General features: G+C 33.7%; 1 protein-coding gene and 1 pseudogene across 2 annotated transcripts in view; both read right to left on the reverse strand.

Moving 5' to 3' along the window:
- LOC141504437 (serine palmitoyltransferase 3-like) overlaps positions 1-26692 on the reverse strand; it is a 134198-nt gene that overhangs the window by 50767 nt on the left and 56739 nt on the right. For both annotated transcript variants that reach the window (XM_074209436.1, XM_074209435.1), the window contains 2 exons: positions 18480-18699; positions 3847-3973 (listed from right to left, as the gene is read on the reverse strand). In XM_074209436.1, the coding sequence (XP_074065537.1) occupies positions 3847-3973; positions 18480-18699 (347 nt within the window). The remainder of the gene's footprint in view (positions 1-3846; positions 3974-18479; positions 18700-26692) is intronic.
- On the reverse strand, positions 13583-16078 carry LOC141504438 (cyclin-G1 pseudogene; annotated as a pseudogene).

The following is a 26692-nucleotide window of genomic DNA, read 5'->3' on the forward strand; positions in this document are numbered from 1 at the left end:
GAAAGATAGAAAGCAAGAAGACCAATTAAGAAGCTATATCAGAATAATTTCTTAAGAAAGAAGGGATATGAACTCAGGATAGAGGCTACTTGAAGACAAGCATTCAGTTGTGAAAGCTTTTGAATTAGCATTGAGAAAATTTGGCAACTGACCGGACATGAGAAGTGAAGGAGAAGAAAGATTAACGGTTTATTTTGAAGTGGATGGAAACTTCTGTTGACTGATAGGATAATGAGCTATTGAGAGGAACATGAGTTTGAACTGACAGTTTTAATGAGGGTGAGGGGAAGGATATTAATTCTTTTCAGTGCTTAATGCCATGCTGGCCAATAGAAAGTGCTTCATAAATGATTTGAGTTGTTTGGAGCATGTTCAGTTTGAAATGTATATACTGCATTCTGGTGGAGATATTCATCAAGCTATTGATGATTATAATTACAACTTAGGAGAGAAATTGGGGTTGAATATTTGGATACATACATATATACATATATATATATATATATATATATATATATATATATATATATATATATACATACATCTATTATACCACAAGTGATCATTAGATTCACTTTAGTGAAGTGGAGAGGGTCCAAGAAAGAGCTCTAGGCATCACCTTTGCTGTAGGATTAAGAGGTGGATAAAGAGGCAGCAAGGGAAACTGAAGAGTAGGCAGACAGGAGATAAAGTGTGTGTGTGTGTGTAAAGAGTATCTGGAAAGATGGGTGGTCAATAGTACCAAAATGTATAGAAAGATCAGTGGAGGAAATGGAGGATGCAACCCCAAATTTCATCAGATTTAGGAGTTAAGAGTTCATTGATAACTTTAGAGGAAAGGTTTCTTAAAAAGAAAGATGATAATAAAACTTGACTTTGGCAGGGACAAGAAATAAGGCAAAGAGGATAAGTGATAGTATAGACAAATTTAAATGGTAGAGTGGGTCAGAAAAGGTATGTTATGGCACAGGATGTATATTTTCTCAGTTATTTAGGAATTGAAGACATCTGATGACTGTGGGTAGTGGAAATTTGCAGAGACTGAAGAGAAAAGAAAAGGTTTTGAATACCCAATGATGAGAATGGGAGTGATGGTCAACTGGAAGATCTAGGGCAATTAAAGTTTTACTTGAATGTACACAATTGAGGCAAAATTATATATTTTTGCCTATGCCTTAATTCTCATGTTGTTTTAAGGATGGAGAAATAAAGCTTTCATATCCAGCTTCCTACTTTTAGTTTATTTATTCATTTGTTTATTTGCTTGCTTATTTATTTATTTATTTTCAGGGCAATGGGGTTAAGTGGCTTGCCCAAGGCCACACGGCTAGGTAATTATTAAGTGTCTGAGGTCACATTTGAACTCTCTAGGACTGGTGCTCTATCCACTATGCCACCTAGTCACCCCCAGTTTCCTACTTTTAGAGGTAGGTCACATTTTGAATAAATATTAACTTCATACCTCAGCCTTGGTGAAAAATGAAGTAGTTGATGACTGCTTAGGACTTATATGAATAGTTCAGTCTTTTCAGTTCTTCAGGACAAAGGAGGGACTATATTTACTCTGATCTATTACATGGACCTAGAGATGTTTCAGAAAACACAGTAGAATTAGGAGAAACGGGACAGAATGGGGATAGAGACTAGGTTATCTGATAGTAAGAATGAGAAGTTCAAATAATATATATTTATTAAATGCCTGCTACATGCTAGTCATTGGCAATTAAAAAAATACAAAGAATGAAATAATCTCTTTAAAAAGAGCTTACCTTTTGATGGGGAAATGATACAGAGATGGGAGATAAGCATTAATAAAGTACCATTTGCGATGGACATTAGTACTAATTGTGAGCAAAAGGTCAGTTTGATTGAATAAGAGAGTCTAGGAATTAGAAAATAGCATACAATGAATCTGCAAAAACTGGTTGAGTTCAGGTTGTGAATTGCTTTAGGAAAAGTTTATATATTTTCCTAGAGGCAATAGGATAACATAGAGACAACATAGAGTTGAGGGGAGTAATAGTGACAGATCTATATTTAAGAAAAATCCTTTTGGGAATTGTGTGAAGGATAAGCTAGGGTTTGGAGATACTCGAGTCAGGGAGAACAATTAAGAAACCATAATAATAATCTAGAGATGACGGGGCCTAGTCTAAAGTGGTAATTATATGGAGAGGTCAAATGTGAGAGATCCTGATGAATTAGAAATAGCAAGATTTGCTAATTGACCAAATAGGAGGATGAGGAAGAATGAAGAGTTTATGAATAAAAAAGACTTGAAGAATGGTGGTACCTTAGACAGAAACAGGGAGGTTTGGAAGAAAGTTGGATTTTGGGAGATAGTTAATTTTATTTTGAATGTTTTGACTTTGATATATCTGGGAAATACAGTTTGAGTTAGTGTGAAGGATTGACTAACTGAATCATGGTGACTATACAAGGTTTGATCTTTATTCTATTTATCTTTCATTCATTTAGACCAGCTGGTATGAAAAGTTACAATTTATGAGATTTCATTGGAGAAAAAAATAATTTTTGTTTATATCTAATGAATATATATTTATTAACTTCTCAACACATGCTTAACCTGAGATGGGGAAGTGAGAAGAACCCAAAATAGATATGAGACAAGGGTCCTATCCTCAAAGAATTATTTGCATGCTCTTAGAGGCCACCCAACATTTGTTAGGATGAAAAATCAAGTCTTCTCTCTGAGTTCATTTAACTCTGTAAAGTATTATACACAGGAGATGAAAAAGAGAGTACAGTGCATATGTTCTCCATTGTTTGTCTGCAGTCCCTCAGTCTATGCATTAACCTCCTCGCAGTCTAGCTTTGGAGTGAAGGGTGGCTGTTTTTGCATAAACACTGTCATTTTAGTGGCACTGCTATTTCATCTTTGAACCATGGCATCAAAGAAACATTGACCTTATTCTTGTTGCTTGCCTGTCTTTGAAGCGGATGGCTTTGCATTGCAGATTAAAGTAAAGACATTCATCAAGAAACAGATCTGGCAAATCACTCCCCAAACTCAGGATGAAACAAAGCTTTTCAGGCTTCGATTACAGTTGTACAACAGAGTGAGCCAAAGATGAAGGCTTTAATGCTAGTCTCCTCAGATCCCCTAAGATAGCAATAGCAGAGCAATAGTTGTGGACTTTTTAGGTTTGGGTAACTTTACCCTGTAAGGTAGTTAGTAAGTTAGCTTTCTAGACAGAAAAGAGAAAGTAATGGAGGGATTCCCAACCTGTTTTCTCATTCCTCACTTCAATTTAAATAAAACAGATATTTGGAAAAATGAGGTCATCATGATAAAGAACTATGGATGTTTGGTTACTTTGGGAAAAAAAAAAAGACTTAGTAGAGCAGTAGCTGCAATAGATTGAACAAATTGCAAACTTCATGGTAAATATGTCATTGTGCTTTTCTCTGGTGATAATGATCATTATTTTTAAAGGAAGTAGTAAATCTTCCTTTTACTATCTTCTTCCCTAGGGCTTAATAGAACAGGCAACATGGAGCTGCATCTTAAGAGATAAAAAGTAACCAACAAGTATACCATACCTTTAACAAAAGAAATATAAAAACTAGTATGAAAATAAAAATAAACACTGAACCCCTGAATTTGTATAGCAAATTCAAATGTAATTCTTTGCACTAGATTTATTCAGTTCATTTTAAACAATTCGATTTATAGAAACTCATTTTATGTAAGGTATTTCCTAACAAAATACAAGTAAAAACAGATATATATTCTGCATGATTGAACTTTTTCTAGGCACAAAAATGTCAGAAACATCCTTGGGAGGAAGAGTAAATATTATTTATGTACATTTGTTGTTTTACCTTCTGTTGTTCCATCAAGTCCCATGATAGATTTCATAGACCTGATTATTTGCTCTGCTATAGGTACAGACATGGATGTAGCATAAACAGCACTTTGTGAATGAACTCTTAAATAATCCACCAGGTCCTGAAACAAAGTAAAAACAAAATACAAATCAAATAAATGTGTTTGTGTGTGTGTGTGTGTGTGTGTGTGTGTGTGTGTGTGTGTGTGTGTTGCCAGAAGTAGTAATCTTCCCCAAGAACAACTTTAGGTATGTTCAATGCCAAAAGAAGAGTATGCTGGTTTGACTGAAATGTAGACTGCCTGGGAGGAGTAATGTAAAACACACTGGAAAAATAGTAGGTAATATTGTTAGTTTTGCCTATGTGAATTGTTCTTGTTTTTTCAATCAAACTGAAAACTCCTTGAAGTCAAGGGCTCATTTATTTTCCTTGGCAGCATTATATAATTGGTTATCAGTACATTACTGACATTGTATCCCCAGTAACATCTCCCCCCTTCCCCAAATAATTAGCATGGAATAGACACTATAGATTTAATGCAATGTCTAGGCCAATGTTTATTTGGTTGAGCCATTCAGTTGTGCCCTACTTTCATGACCCTATGGACCAAGATGTCCATGGAATTTTCTTGGCAAAGATATTGGAGTGGTTTACTATTTCATTCTCCAGTAAATTAAGGTAAACAGAAGTTAAACGTCTCATTGAGGATCTCACATCTACTAAGTTTCTAACTCACACTTGAACTCAGGTCTTCCTTATTCCTAGTGCTTGACTCTATCCATTGAGTCATCTAGCTGCCTCCTAAGTCAGTAAGAGGAGACAAGGTGAGAAAGATAAGTAGAGACTAGATTATAAAAGGGTTGTAATTCCAGGTTGATTTAGGCATTTGATTTTTATACAGAAGCAGTGGGAAATATTGAAAATTCTTAATCAATATTACTTTAGGGACCTGATTGATAATAAAATGGTGGTCTTCATTAGTAGGAAAAAATCATTACCTTTTTTCTTCCTCCTGATTCTAAAATAAGAAGTTAGGATAAAACTAATTAATTATGACTCCACTCAGAATTTTTAATAATTTAAATAAAGATTAATCTGAATCTTACTTTTAAAAAACTGCATTTATTCCTAGATGGTGCCATTTGAGTACTTTTTTCAAGAATCTTCTTGTAGAATACAATGATGAAAAAAATTATATTACCCATATTCAAGGAAGCTATTTCTATTGGGAAATGAAAAGACTCACTCTCTCTCTCTCTCTCTCTCTCTCTCTCTCTCTCTCTCTCTCTCTCTCTCCATACATGTATATATAATTAGTAGAGATCTGGAGGAAATATTCCAGGAAAATTAGGAGGAGAAAATGGAGAACAGAACATTCTAGGGAGGATATGCCTGATGGTAGGAAAAGGAGTGAGTGAGTTTGTAGAACACCCAGCAGCCCAGTTTCTCTCTCTCTCTCTCTCTCTCTCTCTCTCTCTCTCTCTCTCTCTCTCTCTCTCTTTCTTTTTGGCAAGGCAATGGGGTTAAGTGACTTGCCCAATATCACACAGCTAAGTATTATTAAGTGTGTGAGGTTAGATTTGAACTTAGGTTCTCCCTGACTCCAAGGCTGGTGCTCTATCCATTCTGCCATTTAACTTCCCCCAGTAGCCCAGTTTCAGTGGAATACATAGCACACCCAAAACAAAAACAAAAATTCCTTATCCTATCATTTGAGATCAGTTTGATCCAACTCATCTTTCCAGTTTTGTTTCCCACTACCTCTGTATTGGAATGCTGTAGCCAAATTAAACAGGATATTCCCCAAACACCTCTTACACTTTGCTGTTCCAAATATTTGTTCAAACTATTCTCTTTTCTTGGCATGCCCTTCATCCATCTATCTATCTATCTATCTATCTATCTATCTATCTATCTATCTATCTATCTATCTAAATTTAAACATTCATAAAGACCCAGCTCAAAGGGCACTTCTTACGTGAAGCCTTACTTGATATCTCTCCCTGATACTTCCATGATATTTTGGAAGCACTCTCCTTTCCCTGGATTCTCACTGCACATTTTATCAGTCATATGATATTTATTATATCTAGCTCTGTTTGATGTGCTTGGGATATTTGTAATTTAGTTATTTATATGAATTTCACTGCACTTGCATATCTTATACTTCTTTGCGTTCCCAACAATGTAACTTGCACTGGGACTTGCACAGAAGAGTTGGTCAGAAATATTTACTGAAGGAATGAAGTGTTGGTGTCTTTAGAAAGCCCTAGATGACTTAATAAAATAGTCCATAAATTTAGAAATTAGGATGATAAAAATGCAACAGACATGATATTACACACACACACACACACACACACACACACACACACACACACACACATATGTATAAAGGATCACCCCAATCCAATGTGATTAGGTTTGTTGCCTTATTGGAATGGGAGCAAGTCTAACAATGCATGAGATGTCTTGTAAAAGGGATTAAAGGTTTCATGACAGATTTCTATATAAGTAACAATATCTGCAATAACAAACAAATAAGTAAATTTTTGAGATTAAAAAGAGCACTTTGAAGTTTTCTTTCATATGTGGACAATGATGATCATTTTCTAATGTAGGTTCCTAGAGGTAATTTATAATACTCTGTGCCAGACAGGAGACCAGTGATGGCACCAGGACAAGAATGGGGAGTCAAAAGCTCAGGGCGGATTGAGAAATATTATTTTTTATTCTTTAGTTGGAATCCACTTTTCATGTCAGATCCACTTTTTTTTCTATCAAAGTTATTTTGGCATTTTCACCTCTGTTTCTGCTGCTTCTTTTTTTCCTGCTAACTATAGTAACTTGCCAGCTCAGTATCAGTGATAAAGTAAGTTCTTGAAAAATATTTGTTGATTGATTATGCTTTCAATTTTTTCTTTTACATAGTAATTAATTCATTTAAAGTTTATTGATACATCCATGGGTGTGGACTGACTTCCAAAGAATATATAAGAAGTATATGATACACATCCTACTTTCTAGAATTTTACAATTTAATTGAGAAGAAAAGATATATACTAATGAACATTATGATACAGATACATTATATTTATACCATATTAAAAAAATACAAAGTAGAATGCAGTTAAGAACCAGATTATAAATGGAATAGTTGTGCAAAGAATGGGGATCAGGGAAAACTTTATGAAGGTTCCAATACTTGAATTGAGTCATATGGGATAGATAACATTTGGGAAGGCAGAGAAGAGAGAGGTTATTTCAAGAGAAAAGGGTCAGGAAATAGTATAGAGATTAGGAGATTATTATATATATATATATATATATATGCATACATTATACATATGATATATAGGCATCTTGCAATGGAAGACCTTTGAATTGGGGAATAGTGAGAGATGAAATTGGACAGAGATATGGGCTGAGGTTGTGTAGTTTTTAATATTTGACTGAGAAGTTTGGACTTTATTTTGTAGGCAGTGCAGAACCATTGGAGATCTGTGATCAAGAGAGAGATATGATGAAATTGGAATTTTGGGGAAAGATTAGCTGCCAGTTTTAGCTATCAGTGAGGGAGAGGTTTAGAGGAAGGTAATATTTAGAAACCAGGGACCGATTTGATAAGAGGCTATTGCAGTAGATCTGGAGAGGATGATAGGATTGATAAGATAAAGGCAATGGAAATGGGAGGAAAGAATGAATTAAAAACAGACCAGATAACAGATGAAGGAGTAAAAATGACTCAAACTTCAAGCCTGAGTTATTGTAAAAACAGTGGTATCATTAAGAAAGGAAAACCGGGAAAGAAAATTGTTTAAAGAGCAAAATGATCAATCTGAATCTCAGATCTCATTCTCTTTTGTGATGCTTTCCCTGTTTACTAATCCACAATGATTTCTTTCTCTTTTGAATTCCTATAGCACTTAAATCTATAGTAGTCAATTTAACTTATAAGAGCCAGTGAAAATGTTTAGTGTAAAAAAATGACTGAATGATTTCAGAGTCAATCTATGATGAGATCATTTTTAGGGGTTGTATATATGGGAAAATGAGACAATCAGTGATTTGGCATTTGACAAGGTAAGCACATAGCTGAGAAACCCTGGACAGATGCACTTGAAGGGAGTAGTATGGTAAAATGTCATTCTGTTTTACCAGTCTCACTCCATGTATTAGACATGTTAGTTGAATAATCCATTCCTTAGGATCATATTGTACATGTGAGTCATGAGTTTCCGAACCCTTCCTAATTTTGTTTTGTGAAGAAATTTCTGGAAGGGTGAGGAAGGGATGGTGAAAGGGGTAGAATGAATGATCATGTATTGGGTTTGTATGATAGTTTGTATCTAGTGTGAGCACGTAAGTATTGCATCAGTGTTTTTTGATAGCTTGATTAACTATGGGTGGCAGAGAGTCCTTGTTTGTTCTGGGGAAGTAAACCAAATTTACTAGACCATGTGTACAGAAAGCTCTGGGATGGTAGTGGAAGTAAGGAAGAAAAGTTAAAGTCTTTAAGAGGTTGAAAAACCCTCTTTAAAATTATTCCAAACTTCTTCTTACTTATTAATTTCCTAGCTCTTTATATGTCTAGATCTTTTATGAAATCATTGTTTCTCTGATGGCAGTGAGAATACTTCAAAAAAAAAGAGTTATAATTTAAATGTAAGGTTAATTGGTCTTTTTTTCCTTTTTTTTCTTTTGTTCTGGTTTATTTTTTTCCAAGATTGTATTTGTGGATTCACACTGTTTAGGATGGGTAGTCAGAAAGTGGAACTATGGATTGAGCTCTGGGGAGCATCAAGGATGGATAGAATTCTTGCTTATTGATTTCTCTTTTCTTCTGTCCATTCAAGCATTATGAAAATCAATTAATAGTTGACTTTGCCTTTTGCAATTTGGGTCTGTGTTGTGTCTTGCTTCAGAGTAGGCTGTAGATCTAGTTATGCAGAGGTTATAGTGTACAAATGTAGGTTCAAAATTCTGATTATTTTCTCTACCCTCAGGTCCACAGTTCAAGGACAGGGGTAGCCTTACTAAAGGAATTCAGACAAGAGGATTGTTTGAATAAACATTTTAGTGCTCATTTCATGACCCCCATTTACTTCAAAGGGTTGTTAAACACAGCCATATCAAAGAACTTGAGCCAGAGCTGAGCTGAGTAAGGGAGTCAGATTTAACCAGCCTTGCTGTGGATGAATGCAAAATTTCACCAAGCTGAAAGAACCAAGCCAAACTTGCTTGACTGAACCTTCAGCAAAGTGATCTGTTTTAGTATATGACAGTCTCTCCTGTTTCATACTACTCTTTCCACCTTGCAGTTTTGAATCATGATGGCTAACATCATTAAAAGAAAATTTATACTCTATTGTTTTTCATTTACAGACTGAAATGACCAGGAGTTTGTTCAGTGCATACAAAAACACTCATGTTATGAAACAAAACCTTCTTATGCATCTAAGAAAATCTGGATCCTTCTAACTTCATCAAAGTTTACAGAATCTCCTCAGTGACTAGACAAATGGAAAGAAACAAACAATTCTCATCAGCTATTCTCTTTCTCTAAGCAAAACATTTTTAAGAAAAAAATTCATGATAGGTAGAGAGAAGGAATTCTCTGAATTGTTTTTCAAAAGTCCTGTAAAGCAAATTGGATCTGTTTAATAGAGGATGATCACATATAATCTCAAATTGGGCAAGAAGCAAAGTTTGACTTGAAAGAAAGAATTTTAGCAGATTGTAGGGAGTGGGGAGAGGAGAAGACAACTCAATTATTATTTTTTTGGTCTATATGTGATGGTAGACTATGAGAGGGAAAATAAGCATTTTATATTTTGTCAGGGAAAAATGAATGGCTTTGAGTATGTGTCTGTGGCAACATCATAATGCTTAAAACATCTCTTTTATATCTTTGATTCCAAATATTTGTTTTTTCTTCAGGTAGAGTTTTTTAGATAAAATATTTTTGGCGGCTGCTAATGAATGAGATTACTATCTTATCTTATTTATGGTGTTTGGTAGACAAAGAATAAAGAATGCTATGTGGCCACTTGCATAGGGGAAGGGTTGTTGAGAGGGGGAAACATTTGAAAATGCTCCATACTTTGTACTGTACAAAAGTCAGAGTAAACTATAATTTGGTCAGTTTATTTTTCTGGCCCTTCCTCAATGTTTGTCACTAAACCATTTGTAATTTGATTTTCCTGGTCATCTCAGATGATTTAATCATCTTCCTTACTATACATTGGCTTAGAATGTTATAGCAAGAAGCTTAACCTCCCAAGGATTTATTTAGTTGCTAATATAAAGCTTTGGCATCCATAGAGAAACTTTCTATAGAAATGCAAGATGAATTTACTATGCAGGATTATATTATAATTGCATTTAATACTTCAAGGATTTGTGATTTTATTGTTCCTCTCTTTGTTGATAGAGATCATAACTCTCTTATCTAAAGTAGCAATTATTGTGAGTTGCTGTGACTTAAATTTATCACTCCTGTAATGAGGATGCTTTTCAGAACTTGATTGGTTTGGCCTTTCAGGAACAATATTCTTGAAGGCTTTCATGCTTGATAGGATCTACCAAAGTTGGCATTAACCTTTGTGAATCCAGAGTTACTTCATTCCATAATAAGATGACAATCCCACAATACATTCTAATTTTAATACTATCACTTATAGTTAAAGTTAAGAGACATAAGGTTTTGATTTGTCAAATTTGAACCTGATTGATAGGTAAAAATTCTGAGGTTAAATGAACATTCATTTGAATTTTCTTAGACTTAAAAAATTAAATCTTTTGAATTGCTACATTAAAAAAATTTTTAAAAATTCCATTAGTACCAATTTTGATTTGGGGGGGGTGAGAAGTTTCCCCAGTAATTTTAGAGAATTTCCTTTTGTTATACTTTTAACCTCTGAAAAATACAAAATATTCTGTTTTTTGAGGAGTATAGAGTAGAAAGGTAAGAAATTATTTCAAATCAAGAATTCTTTTGATTATACAATGTATTTTTTTAGTAAAATCAAGAGAATTAAACTCAAAAGAGAAACTCTATGCAAACACATTCAGAGGAAAATATGCAGTGGAAACCTGAAGAAAATAAAATGAAGCTTTAATGCTTCTTAAAATTTCAAAATGTAACTTTTTTAATTGGAAATATACATTGGTTCATTTTCATTTAAAGACATTAGAAACTGAGGCTGTAGACCATGAAGAACAAACAGGATATCGAGTAACACATGAACTTTTAAATGTGCTTTACGTCCTTATAGGGACCAACCTAATTAGAATGGGTAGACTGGTTATATAGTCAAATCCTGGAATAATAACTGAAATAGTATTTTTAATGCTTTAAGGCTTATAAATTTATTTGTCTATATTATCTTATTTGATGTTCATAATAACTATTGAAGTAGCTATTACATGTAACTTGCCTATGGTCACATAATTAGTGTCTGACAAGGGGATTAGCCCCAGGTTTTTTCTGATTCAAAGTCCAGTACAATACCAAGCTGTGTACCTATTACTCCCTATTAAAAACTCTTGTTTTTTGAATTTTGCTTCTTAGAGCTACAAGGCATTTTTTTTTAACTATACCAGATGATTTTTTGAGGTCTGTTTTCCCTCAGAAATTCTTATAACCGCTTTGGTGGCTTTTATTTCATTTTCTATTTCTTTCTACCATCTAGTGGTGGAATAAAAAAACTACAGTGAGACATATAAGAGGAGGAGCAACAGCAGTATAAATTCTTGATTTAGAACTGGAAGGGATCTTTGATGCAATCTAGGTCTGCCCTCTCTTGGTACATACAGAAAACTGAGGCCCAATACAGAAATCACAGTTATAGAAAAAATATGAATATCACTATAGGTATCTTGTTTTTTCTAAAAATTGACTATTATAGTAAACTTCATTGTACTACAATACAATGTACAGTACAATGCTATTAGAATTGATGAGATAAAGAGCAGTGTTATTGGATTCTCTGCATTAAAAAGGGGAAAATAATTTGTTATAGCTTATACATAATATATGTACTTATCAAAGGCAATAGTATATGCATAAATACTTTGTAAATTGTAATATATATAAACACAAATTATTATTCATGAAATAAAAGGTATATTTATATGGTAATATTAATTTGTGGTATTCAATTAATCTAAAAAATAATAGGGCATCTATTGAATATCAAGCACTGGGGCTACGAAGACAAAAAAAAATTCTTGACCTTGGGAAGCTTATATTGTGCTCATTTTTTCTATGATTGGAAACAGAATCAGTTTTGCGATAAGAGTATATCAGATCATACTTGACTAGAAAGAGGAAACAGATCGGAGGTTCTGCAAACATATTCTTAGCATGATGGGTAATTTTAGCTATCTACACATGCTTAGAGTGGTCTCTGTCAAAAATAGAGCAGCTAATAACTTGTTGACTTATCTTAATGATAATTTTAGCTTTCAAAAGGTAGAGGAACCTTAATCTGATTTACAGTGAGGCATTTGGTGATTGGGCTGTAGTAATATTGAGGGTTGTACCTTCCTTAGAGTTTATGATAGAGAAGAGAAAAAACAATTATGGTCAAATTGTACCCTTGATTGGGAAAAAACTGATTTCCATGGGTTCAAAGACATTACAGGAGAGATGCCATGGACTGAAATTCTACAAGGGAAATTGTAATAGGAGGGTTTGGAAACCCTCAAGAATGAAATCTAAATCCAGAAAGGGAGACACTTCTGATGAGGAGAAAAACATGAAAATTGTTTTAAGAGCCAACACGTTGCACAGAGAATTCCCCAACAAACTGAATTTTGTTGTTTTTTTTTTTGCCTTTGCAAGGCAATGGGGTCAAGTGACTTGCCCAAGGTCACACAGCTAGGTAGTTATTAAGTGTCTGAGGCAGGATTTGAATTCAGGTCCTCCTGATTCCAGGGCTGGTGCTCTATCCACTGTGCCAAGCTGTCCCCAAATTGAAATTTTTTAAAAAAAATTCAGTAGTTTTGTTGAAAGGTAACTTTCTTAGTAGCAGTACATAATGGTATTTTTGTTAGGTTACTTCAAGTAACTTAACTTTTCATTGACGAATTAGAAAGGAATTTCTTCAATAAATCAGATGTTTAGGAGTAATTAAAAAGATCATCTGTAAAATGCCTTACAAAGTGGATTATAAGAATATGAGACATAGTGTGGTTCTTTGATTTAACTTTAAAAGGAAGTTCCCCCCACCACAATATGATGCCAAAGGGAAACTACCCTTAAGTACTCTACTGAATAATTCATCAATTAAATTGCTGTTTACTTGAATCTGGATAGAAAATTCACTTTAGTCTCTTTAAGTTAAATTGTTTTTTAAATGATATACTAATGGATTAACTTCATACCAATAGTAATCCTTATTTAAAAGCTCTAGAGAGTTAGCATTAACATATAATACAGATTGACAGATTATGTGAGTTGTTCTATGATTTTTTCCCCCAAGGGGTTAGATATCAAGATAAAAAAAATCACTTTGTATAAAGTTTTGTATACTGTATCACTTGTTCCTTAAGATAATGTTGAAGATGACTTAAATTTAACATTAATAACTTTAATAGGATATTATAATCAAATTTAAATGAAACACAAGCTAAACAAAAATAAATGTTTAGAATTATTGAACTATCTAGTTGTATAAGGTTTCAACAAGATTGTTTATACTGCCTCAAAGACTAGTAACCCTAGTTAAAGTATATTATGCCATTTTTAAAGTTGATATATTTTGATGTACACTTTCATCACAATGAAGTAACATCAATTAGTTAACTACCCCTTGCAATCAATACTACCTATAATCATTATACACATCCAAATGATACTAGACTGGATCAATATTAATATCAATTCCTTGAATAGTCTCCATTCTTATTCTACAATAGGGTTTCACATTTGAGTTTGAGTTTTTGCAGATATACTTCAAAGAGGATCATAATTAGTCTTGAACATACTTCCAAATAAAGCACACATAATCATTTTCCTCTTTCCTCTCAAATTTGAAAGCATCAATACTAACCTGATAGCTATATTTCAGATTTCATACTTTAAATACATTCTAATATTAGAACCCACAGTTTTAATGTGAAAAGGAACCTTCAAAATAGTTGAATTATTCACTATAAAAAATCCTATTAAGACCCAGTTTCAGGGATTGTTGGAGGATGAGTGTTTTTGTAATAACTCTGCCTTAACTGATGTGCAGTACACTCAGACACAATCCACTTCAACTTCTGAACAGTTGGCTTAGAACATTTGTTTGATGAATATTCAGTTAGGCACTTTACTACAAGTTCCTGCCAGAAGGTCAGATCTCTGCAATTTATTTTGGAATGTTTCTGAAGACATTCTACTCCTTTTGTCAGTTCTATAAATTTCTGTGCTTGAATATTCAGTGCAGTTATAGAGATTGCCAATACAGTAGTCTTTCTTCTAGAAAACATAATCCTACAGTGGCATTCCTTAACCTGATCTTCCAGTCTTTCAAAACTCAGGTTCTTTCTCCTGTAAAATGATAAGTTTTCATGAATGAATGAATAATAAAACTGTAGAAACTGAAAGGCAGTAGAAGTTTTGACTTTTCCTAATATTGTCTTTTCCATGCTTATCAGGTCAGAAGTTGTGAAATTGTATAGGCTTATTCGTATATCAGTGCCAAATGGGACATTTCTCTCTTCTGTTGATTTCATAGCCAGTTAGAAACAGCTTAATTCCAAACATATAAGATGTTTGAGCTGTACCTTCATTTTGAATGGAAATATGTCCAGTCAGTTCACAGCTAGAGAAAATTTTCTGTGTCAAAACCAAAGAACTGTATTAGGCTAAGAAAGTCTTTTACTTCAAAGTCCCTGAGTCTCACAATCATCCAAAGGCCATTATTACAGGCAGTTTCATTTATTCTCGAGCTACAGACTGACCTTTAGCTGACATCTGGATTCCTATTACAACAGAACATTCAGCTGGTAAAGAGGTTGTTACCAGTGACTCTCTCTTCTAGAGCTCCTGGAAGTGGCTCTTCTTTGGTAGCAAGGCTGCCACCTTCTTCCACAACTGTGGAGCCCATCCTTTCCTTACCCAGAAAAAAAAATGATCCAAACAAATTGAAAGGGTTTCTAGGACAGTGGCTCTAGTGAGCTGAAAATGATGCCAGTTCCAGGTTGCACAGTGTTGAGAACAAACTTAGATTTAAAATTGTACTTGGTGGAGTCAAGATGGCAGCGTGAAGGCAGGAATTCCTGGAAACCTGTTCCCCCCCAAACTCCAAAAGCCATCAAATTATAATTCTAGCCAAAATTTAGCGGGGGCAGAACCCACAGAAAGATGAATGATACAATTTCCCAGTCCAAGACAACTTAGAGGTTCCACAGAAAAGGTATGTTTCACTGAGACTGGGGGTTGGAAAAAGCTGCTGCGAATGCAGCCACAGCATAGCACAGCCAGTCCTGGTGCCTAGATCCCTGGTGGCACCTGGGTCCCTGGCAGAGGGGGTGATTTCCAGACCTCCTGGCTCAGGGAGCACCAGGAGCAGCTTGAAGGGGTGGTGAGAGAACTTTGCCACTTGTGTAGTGATCACTGGCCTCAGAGTAGCCTTGCAGTAAGAATTGGGGAAGGCAGCCTGCACCTCCAGAGTGCAGCCCACAGATGGTAAGGGAGTTAGGGGAGACTGTAGAGCTCTCTCTGCTCTCCATGAGGCAGGAGTCAGCTGTTTGCCCACATTCAGATCCAGTTGCAGAATGGGCTCCCATACCACCATAGCCAAGCAGGGACTCTCCTCATAGCTTCAGGGCAGAGGGGAGGCTCTGTAGTCATCTACATCCCAGAGCACAGGCAAAAGAGCAGCTAAAGTCTCTCATAAGACCTTGGAGGAATTAAGGTCCCAGTGGGGTGTCCCCCAAACCCCCCAAGGCCTTGGAAGTGCAGTAAATCAGTCATAACCTGAGGAAAAGAGCAAACAAACAAAAAAGAAGAATCTGACAATAGAAAATTACTTTGATCCCATGGAAGATTCATAAGATGACAAAATCAAAGCTTTTGTATCCAAAACCTCCAAGAGAAATAGAAAATAGCCTCAGGCTATGGATGAGTTCAAAAGAGACTTTGAAAAGCAATTAAGGGAGGTAGAGAAAAAAATTGGGAGGAGAAATGAGAGCAATGCAGATAAATCATGAAAACCAAATCAGCAGCTTGGTGAAAGAAATGCAAAAAATACTGAAGAAAATAATATGTTAAAAAACCAGTTTATACCAAATGGAAAAAGCAATACAAAAGGCAAATGAAGAGTATATCTTAAAAAGAATAATTGCCCAGCTGGAAAAGGAGATATAAAAGCTCTCTGAATAAAACAACTCCTTCAAATACAGAATGGAACTAAAGGAAGCTGATGAATTTGTGAGAAATCAGGAAGAAATAAAACTTTCCAAAAAACCCCCAAATTAGAAGAAAATGTGAAGTATCTCATTGGAAAAACAACCAACCTCAAAAATAGATCCAGAGGGGATAATTTAAAAATTAATGGGCTACCTGAAAGTCATGAAAAGGAAAAGAGCCTAGACTTCATTTAATACAAGATTGCCCTGAGATCCTAAAAGCAGAGAGTAAAATAGAAATTGAGGGAATTCACTGGTCACCTCCTGAAAGAAAAACTTCCAGGAATATTATAGTCAAATTCCAAAACTCCCAAGTCAAAGAGAAAATACTAAAAACTGCCAGAAACAAACAGTTCAACTACCATGGCTTTATAGTCAGGATTACACAGAATCTGGCAGCATCTAATTAAGGGATTGTAAAACTTGGAATATGATATTCTGGAAGGGAAAAGATCTTGGTTTACAACTGAGAATCAACTAACCAGTAAAACTGAATATACTCTTTCAGGGGAACAAATAGACTTTCAATGAAACCTGGGACTTTCAAACTTTCCTATTGAAACAACCAGAGCTTAACAGAAAGTTTGATCTCAAGTAAAGGACTCAGATGAACCATAGAAAGGGCGGATGAGAAGAACTAATTATGATGAACTTAATGATGTTGAACTATTTGTATTCCTACATGGGAAGAAACTGATAACTCATATGAATTTTCTCCTTTATAAGAGCAGTTAGAAGGAGCATATATAGACAAGGCACAGGAAGGAGCTGAATATAATGGTATAATACAGCAAAAAGATGAGGACAATGGGTGATATAGGAAAGTACTGGGAGGAAGAGAAAGGAGAGGAAGAAGGGACTAAGATATTTCACATAAGAATGAAAAAGTTTTTGAAATGGGGTGGAAGGGGGGAAAGTGAGGGGGAATGAGTGAGCCTTCTTCATTCTCATCAGAAATGGCTCAGAGAGGAAATAACATACACACATAATATCTTACCCTAGAGAAAAATGAGAGGAAAGGGATCGGATAAGGGGGAATGGGGGGAGGGAAGGGGGGAGTAGGTGATAGAGGAGAGGAAAGATCGTGGGAGAGGGTACTCAGATACAACACACTTTTGAACAGGGACAGGGTGAAAGCAGAGAGAGAGAGAATAGAATAAATGAGAGTGGGAAGGTATATAATGGAGGAAAATACAGCTAGTGATAGCAACTGTGGGAAAAAATATTGAAGCAACTTCTTTGGTGGACTCATGATGAGGAAGGCAACTCATATCAGAGACAGAACTATTGGAATCTGAACATAGACTGAAGTACATTTTCTTTTCTCTCTCACTACTCTTGAGGTTTCTCATCTTTTTTTGGGGGGGGTTATGACTACTCTCACAAGATTATTATAATAATATAGAATAAATAAACCCCCCAACTAAAATTACACTTAACAGCTGATGGAAGTAAGGGCAAGTAACAGGATAATTATAAAGTTCTGTAAAAATAGTATCAGAAAGGCTAAAGCTTGAATGGATCGAATTTAATGTAGTATAAGTGAATATTAAGGAAACTATGAGGACTGAAGATGGAAAAGGTCTGATTTCTTCTTTAAGACAAACAGCTCTTCACTTTTTTTTGACTTTTGTTTTCTCTGTCAAGGAGAATGACCTTTATGATGGAAATGACAGAAAAATTGTCCAAAAGGAGACAGAACCCAAGATAAGTTAATAGATAATAAAAGAATATCTATCCCTCGAAGAATTTAGGACTAGGATAGATTAATTATATACTTGAGTCCTCAAGGAACTAGTGGATGTGATTTCTGAGTCACTGTCAGTGATATTTAGAAAATTAGAGAATTTCCCTGATATTGGGAAAAATTGAAGGCAAAACGAGGTGAGGATGACTGAGGATAAGATGAATAGATAATGTCATGGAAGCGATGAAGATGACCTTGGCATACTTTAGGAAGTAGTGGAGGATAAAAGGGTCTGGTGTGCTATATAGTCCGTGGAGTCAAAAAGAGTTGGGTATCACTAAAAGTCTGAACAACAACAACAACAACAACATATTTGAATATGAATCTAAGCGGTAGGATGCTCCATAGTATATGTGGCAGGTTGATTTATATTATGTCTTATGCCTAGGAAATCTTGCCCTCTTAAATTTACCCTGACAGAATTAGGCTTAATGCAAGAGATTATTTTCAAGATGTACAAAGTTTTTTGTTTTACCTTTCTTCCAGCTATGTATCCTCCAGCAGCTGCAAAACTTTTGGTGAATGTTCCCATGAGCACATCAACATCAAAAGGATCCATTCCAAAGTAATCCACGACCCCTCGGCCTCTTGAGCCTACACATCCAATGCTATGAGCTTCATCCAAGTAGAGGTAAGCTTTGTACTTCTTCTTCAAGGCAATGATCTCAGGCAGGCGCACAATAGAACCTTCCATGCTAGATTATAGAAAGAAATGCTAATATTGTAATTTATCCTCTAAGAAATATTTCTTTCTTTTCCTTTTTTGAATAAAGATATTACAATAAGCCTCTACCCTCTCTCTAAAGATAGGTACTTGCCATTTCTTTCCCCTAAGATACATTTCAAAAACAAGAGGGTACTTGTGCTTATAAAAGTAATTTAGGGAAGAGTCTAAGTGTTTCGAAAATGAAGGCTGTGCCTCTATATCACATTTTCTTAAGAATTAAAATCAATTATTTGTTAATTTGGCATGTTAAGTGTGGAGTCAGGGTGAGCAAATAATTGCATTGTCATTTTTAATTTTAATTGATAATATTTTTAAAATAACATTCTTTTTAATAAATGGAATTGTTTCAGTCATGTAATGCTTGAACTGACTGATAGGTCCATAAATACTCATTTGACCAATTAGACCCTATCAGTCCTCTCTTTTGAGTTACTGAAAAGTGAAGCTTACAGTGATATAACCATAAAATAATTTTATGTGAGATTAAGAAGAGTTAAATATAGCAATATAACCATGTATATAGAGTCATATTTATTATTTCATTGCAGTAAGTGGTTTATTTCATATGTATAATAGTTTTCTTATAGATGGAAACTTTTTTTTTAATTCCCTGTCTTATGTTTCTTTGCATTGTGAGTTATAAACACCTTCTCCTTTTGGAATTAGGGAGGATATAAATCTTATTTAAATAAAAATAATGTTGAATCTGTGTAATAAATGCAATTAAGTAAGAAATGGAATTTTAAGTTTTTAATAAGTTCTCAAAATACCTTAATTGCAATATATTTGCACAGTTATGATTGAATCAAATGATTATCGCAATTAAAAAATAAATGAGTTAAGTCAATACTATTTTAATGTGTTCTTTCCCTCTACTGAATTTAACTATAAATAAAATTAAACTTAAAGCTTTTGTTTTTTCCCCTTTAAACACTTCTTTCAGGTTAGTTTAGATAGCAAAATGGTAAAATTGGTTGGACATGTTTCCCTAACTTAATAGATGATAGGTAAAGAATCAAATTAAAAAAAAATCTTTTCACAGGATTGTTTGTGTGTATGTGTGTTTATATATACATACTATTTGTATTTAGGCCAGGATTTGAGTCAACTTAAGGCTAATTAAGTCTTATTCCTTTAACTGCAGCACTTTAATATTTGAAATTGAGCTACATTTAGAAATATACTAATGTTCTTTATATTCATTACTTTTTAGAACATTTTTTCCTTTGAAATGAAAGTCTTCTTATTTGTTTCAATGTTATTTAAAGAAATACTGTTTAAATGTATCTATGAATACAGAAAATTCTACCACCTAATTTAAAGCAGTATTCAAGTCTTTTAATTATACTAAAATTAATAATGTATAGTATATATATATGTATATTGTCTATTAGATAATATATTAACTAAGTGTTTAAAATTCTTTCTGAAATTTCCTTTCTCCATATATATATATATATATATATATATATATATATATATATATATATATATATATAAATCTGAGTTACTAAATGACAGCAGTGGAGACAAATGTTATTGTTTGCCAATTTACATTGTGGAAATATCTTCCTTGTGGACTCAAGTCATATTCTGAGATCAGAAAGGAAATAATAAAACTACCATTTTAAAATTAAGTAACTACTGTTCTTTTTCTTTTCTTGTTCTTTTTGGTTTTCACTTACTGCAACTGATTTAGAGCTTGACTTTTGAATTTCAGAAGATCTCAACTACTTTTTTGGGGAGGATAGGAAATCTCAGGCATTTTTGGAATAAATAATGTTTTGATAGAGAACTTGACTGTTTTTGGAAGTATTGAATTTTCTAAGGTTAGGTGGTTGATCATCAAATTATTTCTTAGAAACAGGAAAATCTTAGTTCATTTCAGGTTGATGGATGATTATTTACTTTATTATAAATTTCCTCTTTATGAAAAATTCATATTGCATCAAGGTAACATTTATTGCATATTAAAGAACTCAAATGCCATCAGATATACCTTTTATTCAAGTGGATATAGAGTATTATGGTTTGTTTTCTTTAGCAGATAATTGAAATAATTTGAAAACTTTTCTATGGTCCTACCCCCTCTCCCTTTGAATCAGGAGGTTTCATCTGTAGTTTTGTGACTTTGATCAGTACTGGCTATAGACCTTGGACTTACTATACCAAGCAGGTATAATAAGACAAGATACTAAGAAAGAAAACAGCTTCTACTTTGGTATCAGGGTCTCTTTTTAGTATCATGTACTTATAGATGCTGCTTGTTTTGTCTACTATGATCTTGTAGGCTTTACCTTGCTTAGTTGAACCTAATTAAAAGTAATTAAAATGATGTTGTAAAGCATTTAGCACAATGCCCATCAGATAGGTACTTAATAAAAGCTTATTCTTTTCCTTCTTTCCCCTATGTTATTTACTGCATTAGTCAATTCTCCTGGAATTCACTTCATGCTTAGTTGACCTGCCATGAACTTGACCTCTGTTTACCTGACTGTGATAATGTCCTGATCTTCTGGGCCCTTCTCTTCCTCTGGTTTTCAAGTTATTTCTAGACTAAGTTTTAGTATTTTTCAGATTCTTTATAGCTAGCTGAGATCTGGTCCTGATTTTATATATTTTAGATCATCCTGTTGGGTTTATATACTTATCATGTATTATTGTACAGTATAGTTATCAATTATCTAATTATCTATGATATTCCCTGCTAGACTATAAGTTTCATGACAGCACAGATTTTATTTATGTGTACCTTGTATCTCTTCCATTGCTTTGTCCAGAGTAGGTGCTTAGTAAACATTTAGTTGAATTGAGTTATACTCTAGTGTGAAATACATTATTCATTTAGACATTCAATAATTTAGCAAATTAAAAAGATACATGCCAGACACTATGCTGTCTCATAAAAAAATTATAGAATTTGTTCCCTTAAGGAGTTTTTAATCTAATGCAACATATATATATATGTATATATATATATACATATATATATATATGAGGTATCCTAAAGTAAGTATGACACACAAAATAGAATTTCATAAGGATAAAATAGGTCCAGACAAAATGCTGAGGAGATCACAGAGGACTTTATAGAAGAGGTATGCTGAGGTGGATCCTATAGGAATAATTCATGATCTTTGCAAATGCATGGAAATGGGCAATTGCAGAATGAGTTGAAGAACATAGAATAAAAAGTTTTAATTGTCAGCTAACAAAGTTATTTTTTATTTAGGAATCAAAGTGTTTTTGAGTAGGAAGTAATATGATCACACCTGTGTGGTAGGAAGATTATATTTCTCATTATATAAATAAAAGACCAGTGTTGGAGAAATATTGAAGGCAGAAGTTATTACAATTAATCATATAACTAGTGATGAAACACTGTATTAGGGTGATGGTAGTATAAGAATGGAGATGAAGAAACAAAAGCGAGAAGTCTTGTGGAGTTGTTGGCTGAGATTAACAACTATATTAGTGTGAAAGATAAGGAAAAAGAAAATCAAAGATGACTCTGTGGATTTGCATTTAGATAACTGGGAAAAAAAAGAGAAAGCCCTTGGAGAAGTAAATACATTGAGAAACAAGATTAAGTTTGGTGATCATGAAGAAAGAAATTTGATGCATTCCATTGATTTATAAGATCATGAAGGCAGGAATAATTTGGAGCATTTTTGTTTTTGTATTCACATTGCACCATGTAAACCAAGTCAAGTCAAATATAATATAGCATATATGAATAGCATGATCATCTTGCATTGATTAGGCTATGACTGAATGGGGAGAAAACCAAACATGACATGATCTATGATTAGGCTAATATGAGACTGTCATCTCCATTGTCTTAAACACTGTTTTTCTATTAATGAATCTTTTTTTAATTTTTTTTTAGCTTTTTGCAAGGCAAATGGGGTTAAGTGGCTTGCCCAAGGTCTATTAATGAATCTTGAATTAACTTTTTTTTAGCAGCACTGATAACTCATATTGAATATTCAGCTAACTAAAAAGCCTTTTTTTTTTTAATATGAGCTACTATAAAGCTAGGTCTCTCTTATCCTGGGTATTGGAGGTTAATACTTTTTCATTTAAATGTAGAAATTTGAGATGATTCTGGGAAGATACTGGAGATCAGAAAACTTTCTGCTCTATAAATTTCCTCCATAGTAAAAGACAGAACATTGCCTCAGAGGGAATGCAGAATAATAAAATAAACAATACTCAGGGTAAAGCAGTTGTTTTAAGACAACCCAAAGAAGATCCTGGAAGTCAGGGGCAAGTTTTGGCTTTAGTAAAGTACTTCCTGGTCAACTCTTTAGAATCAATAAGCATCAAGCCCTGGGGCCTGCTGGGGTTGGAAAGGCAGCCTCAATCTTAGAAACTTTCATGTCCTGGACAGTGTTCAGATTTGAAGTCTGTATAGGAGAACAATAATAATAAGGGATGTTTGATGTCATGGACAACTGCGATGACCAGATATGTCTTAGGTAGTATAACATACATCTTATGAGTGGAGGAGCAGAGGCAGTGACTTTGCTGTCTGTGGGTACCTGCAGGAGAGCAGAGTCCCTGTTCCAGGGAAGAAAGAACAGCTGTAGTTTGCAGCCAACAGAGGGACTTCATTTTGGGGACAGCAACCAGAGGGATCTAACCATGGCTTAAGAGTGGAGATGAGACTCCAAGGTTGAGTCACAAGACAGATCTCAGAAAATAATAGTAAAAAGGACCTGAGACTTGGAACATTATTTCCTCAAGACTAGGACTTGATTACACTAATAGCTGCTAAAAACAAAATAAAACAAAATAAAACAAAAAATAAATAAAAATTGAGCAATTAAAGGAGAAAAGGAGAAAGAATTCAACCATAGACATACTATGGGAATAAAGAAGATTGGGGTTCACAATCAAAGGAAAATAGGAGTTAAAAAAGGTCTCTGCCTTTTTCAATGAGAAATATCACATGGTCCCAAGAACAAAAAGATAAAATCCTTTAAAAGAATTTTAAAAGTCAAGAAAGATTCTAGAAAAATTAGAAAAAAAAAGAACAATCCAAAAAAAAAAATTATAAAATGACAGTCAATCAACCTGAAAGAGATAATCAAAAAATTCAATGAAGAAAATACTTCCCTCGGGTGTCTAGGTGGCTTAGTGGATAAAGCACTGGCCTTGGAGTCAGGAGTACCTGGGTTCAAATCCGGTCTCAGACACTTAATAATTACCTAGCTGTGTAGCCTTGGGCAAGCCACTTAACCCCATTTGCCTTGCCAAAACATAAAAAACAAAGAAGAAGAAAATAATTCCTTGAAAACTAGAATTGGGAAAATTGTAGCTAATGACATTCTAAGACAAAAAATAACAAAAAAAATCAAAAGATTGAAAAAATAGAAGATAATGTGAAACATTTCATCAGAACAACAATTGACCTGGAGAACAGATCAAGGAGAAATAATATAAGAATAGTCAGACTACTGGAAAATTATGATTAAACAAAATCTTGATAGGATATTACAAGCAATTACTGAGGAAGTTGCCCTGAAGTTTAAGAACAAGAAGGCAAAGTGGAAGTAGAATAAAATCCACCAATCACCCTGAGAGAGATCCAGGAGGAAAATTACAGGAATAGGTTAGCCAAGTAAAACTCCGAGATTAAGGAAAAAAAAAATGGAAGTAACAAGAAAAAAACAATTTAAATATTATGAACCTACAATATGGATTGTACAAGACCTAGCAGTTCATAGAGCAAAAAGAGCTTATGTTCTGACTAAGGATAACCTATCCATCAAAGTTAAATGTTATCCTGAACGGAAAAAAATAGACATTTAATGAGCTGAAAGGCTTTCAGGTATTTGTGGCAGAAATAGCAAAAGTTAAGGTAAATTTGACATATAACATCCAGAAGAAATATAAAGTAAATATTAATAAAGGATTTACTAAGGTCCAATCATTTAATTCTTACATACAGAAATAATATCATTTCTTTATGATTTTAATTTTGGGGGGTATTTTGAAAGAAAGATGGTCTGAGATGAGTATGATGGGATGATTTTAAAAAAATAAAACTATGTAGGGAGAGAAAAAGAAGCAATTATCTCATATATCTCATATAAATCAGCTTTAAAAAAGGAAAAATTGATACAGAAGAAACTAATAGGGGGAGAACAGGTAATGGAATCTAACTCTCAAAGCTACTGAGTTAATGAGGGAATAATGGATATCCAATGTATAAAAATCTTCTAAATTTAACAGGAAACAATAGGGCAAGGGATACAATGTGAGGAGGGAAGATAAGAGGGATTTTTGGAGGGTTGGGTAGTTTAAGGAATAGGAGAGCAAGGTAATGATTAGAAGTAAAGGAAGCAGTGAAGGGGGATAGGAATAGATTGAGGACAATTGGGAATATAGGAAGGAGAAAAAATATACAAATAATTGTAACATAGGATGTGAATGGAATGAAATGTGAATGAAATAAAATTGAAATTGATGGAAAATTAAAAATTTAAATTTAACAATATGATGCTTTCAGGAAATACTATAAAATGATAAATATACACAAAGAAAATAAAGGTCAGGAATAGAATTTATTATTTAAAAAGATAGGGGAAATATTCATGATCTTAAAGTTAGAACTAAAATAGTCAAAAGAGGAAAATAGAGAAACTATTCTGTGTCAACAGTTTAGTATTATTTTAGATGATTTAAAATAACTAGAAAGCATAAAATAACTGGCAATTTACCTGCCAAAACAGGCACAGGAATTAAATGAATATATTAAAAAGTATATATTTTATGCAAATAAAATTTTATTCAAATAATTGAATTCATATTTCTTTTTCTAGGTATGTAAATCCATTATAATTAAAGTGGTGTTTTTACCTAATGAATTTGTATTTTAGGAATGCTATCCCAATTCAGTCACTAAAAATTATCTTAGGTAAAAATAATAACAAACTTCATTTGGAAGAGGAAAAGGTCAGGAATTTCAAAGAAACCTGGGGGAAAATGTAAAAGAAGCAGATTGAATACTATTATATTATATTATATTATATTATATTATATGGTAAGAGCACTGTTGAAGTATAAAGTGATAATTCTGATTATTTTAAATAAAAATTTCTTGTAAAAAATAAAGCAAGAATAGAAGGAATACAGAAAATTGGGGAAACTTTCATAGACAATCTCTCAGAATGTGATTGAGTTAGAATGTTGCATTGCTATGGAATAGGAAATGATGAGATGCTTAATTTAGAAAAACAGAGAAGACTTGGACTTTATTATAAAGGAAGATTCCACCTTCAGAGAAACAGGTGACTGGAAATAAACATAGTATGGTCTTACGTATATGTATATTAGAGCATATGTATATATGTGTTTATGCTTATAGAGATCTATGTATGTATAAGCATATAGTTGGTTAGTTGGTTCTTGTCCTTCATTATTGAAGACTAAAATGACATCACTATGTAAGAGAACAGTTAAAGTGTGTCTGACTGTGGTTGATCAGACCAATACAAGCTTGGAATGCTTTATTACAAGTTGGGCACAAATATCCATGTGAAACTTGGGGCAAATTCTCTAAACTTGCACATCTAACATTTCTTTTGAGCTATACATAGTACCTTCCCTGATGAGGGCACACCATGCTAGATGTGCCAGTGTTTCCCATGTTGACCAATCAATTCCAAAGTTCTTAAGAGAGACCTTCAGAGTGTCCTTATATTGCTTCTTTTGACATCCCTATGAGCACTTGCCCTCTGTGAGTTCTCTGTAAAATAGTCTTTTTGGAAAGTGTATGTTTAGCATTTGAACAACATGACTGGTCCATTGGAATTACACACTTTGTTGTAAACTTCGAATGCTTTCCAGTTTAGCTCAAGAAAGGACGTCAGTGTTTTATATCCTCTTCAAGTGATTTTCAGAACCTTACTAAGACAATTTAAATGGATGCGAGTGCATATGTGCACACATAT

Source organism: Macrotis lagotis, chromosome 1, assembly GCF_037893015.1.
Source record: "Macrotis lagotis isolate mMagLag1 chromosome 1, bilby.v1.9.chrom.fasta, whole genome shotgun sequence".
Classification (NCBI taxonomy): Eukaryota; Metazoa; Chordata; class Mammalia; order Peramelemorphia; family Peramelidae; genus Macrotis; species Macrotis lagotis.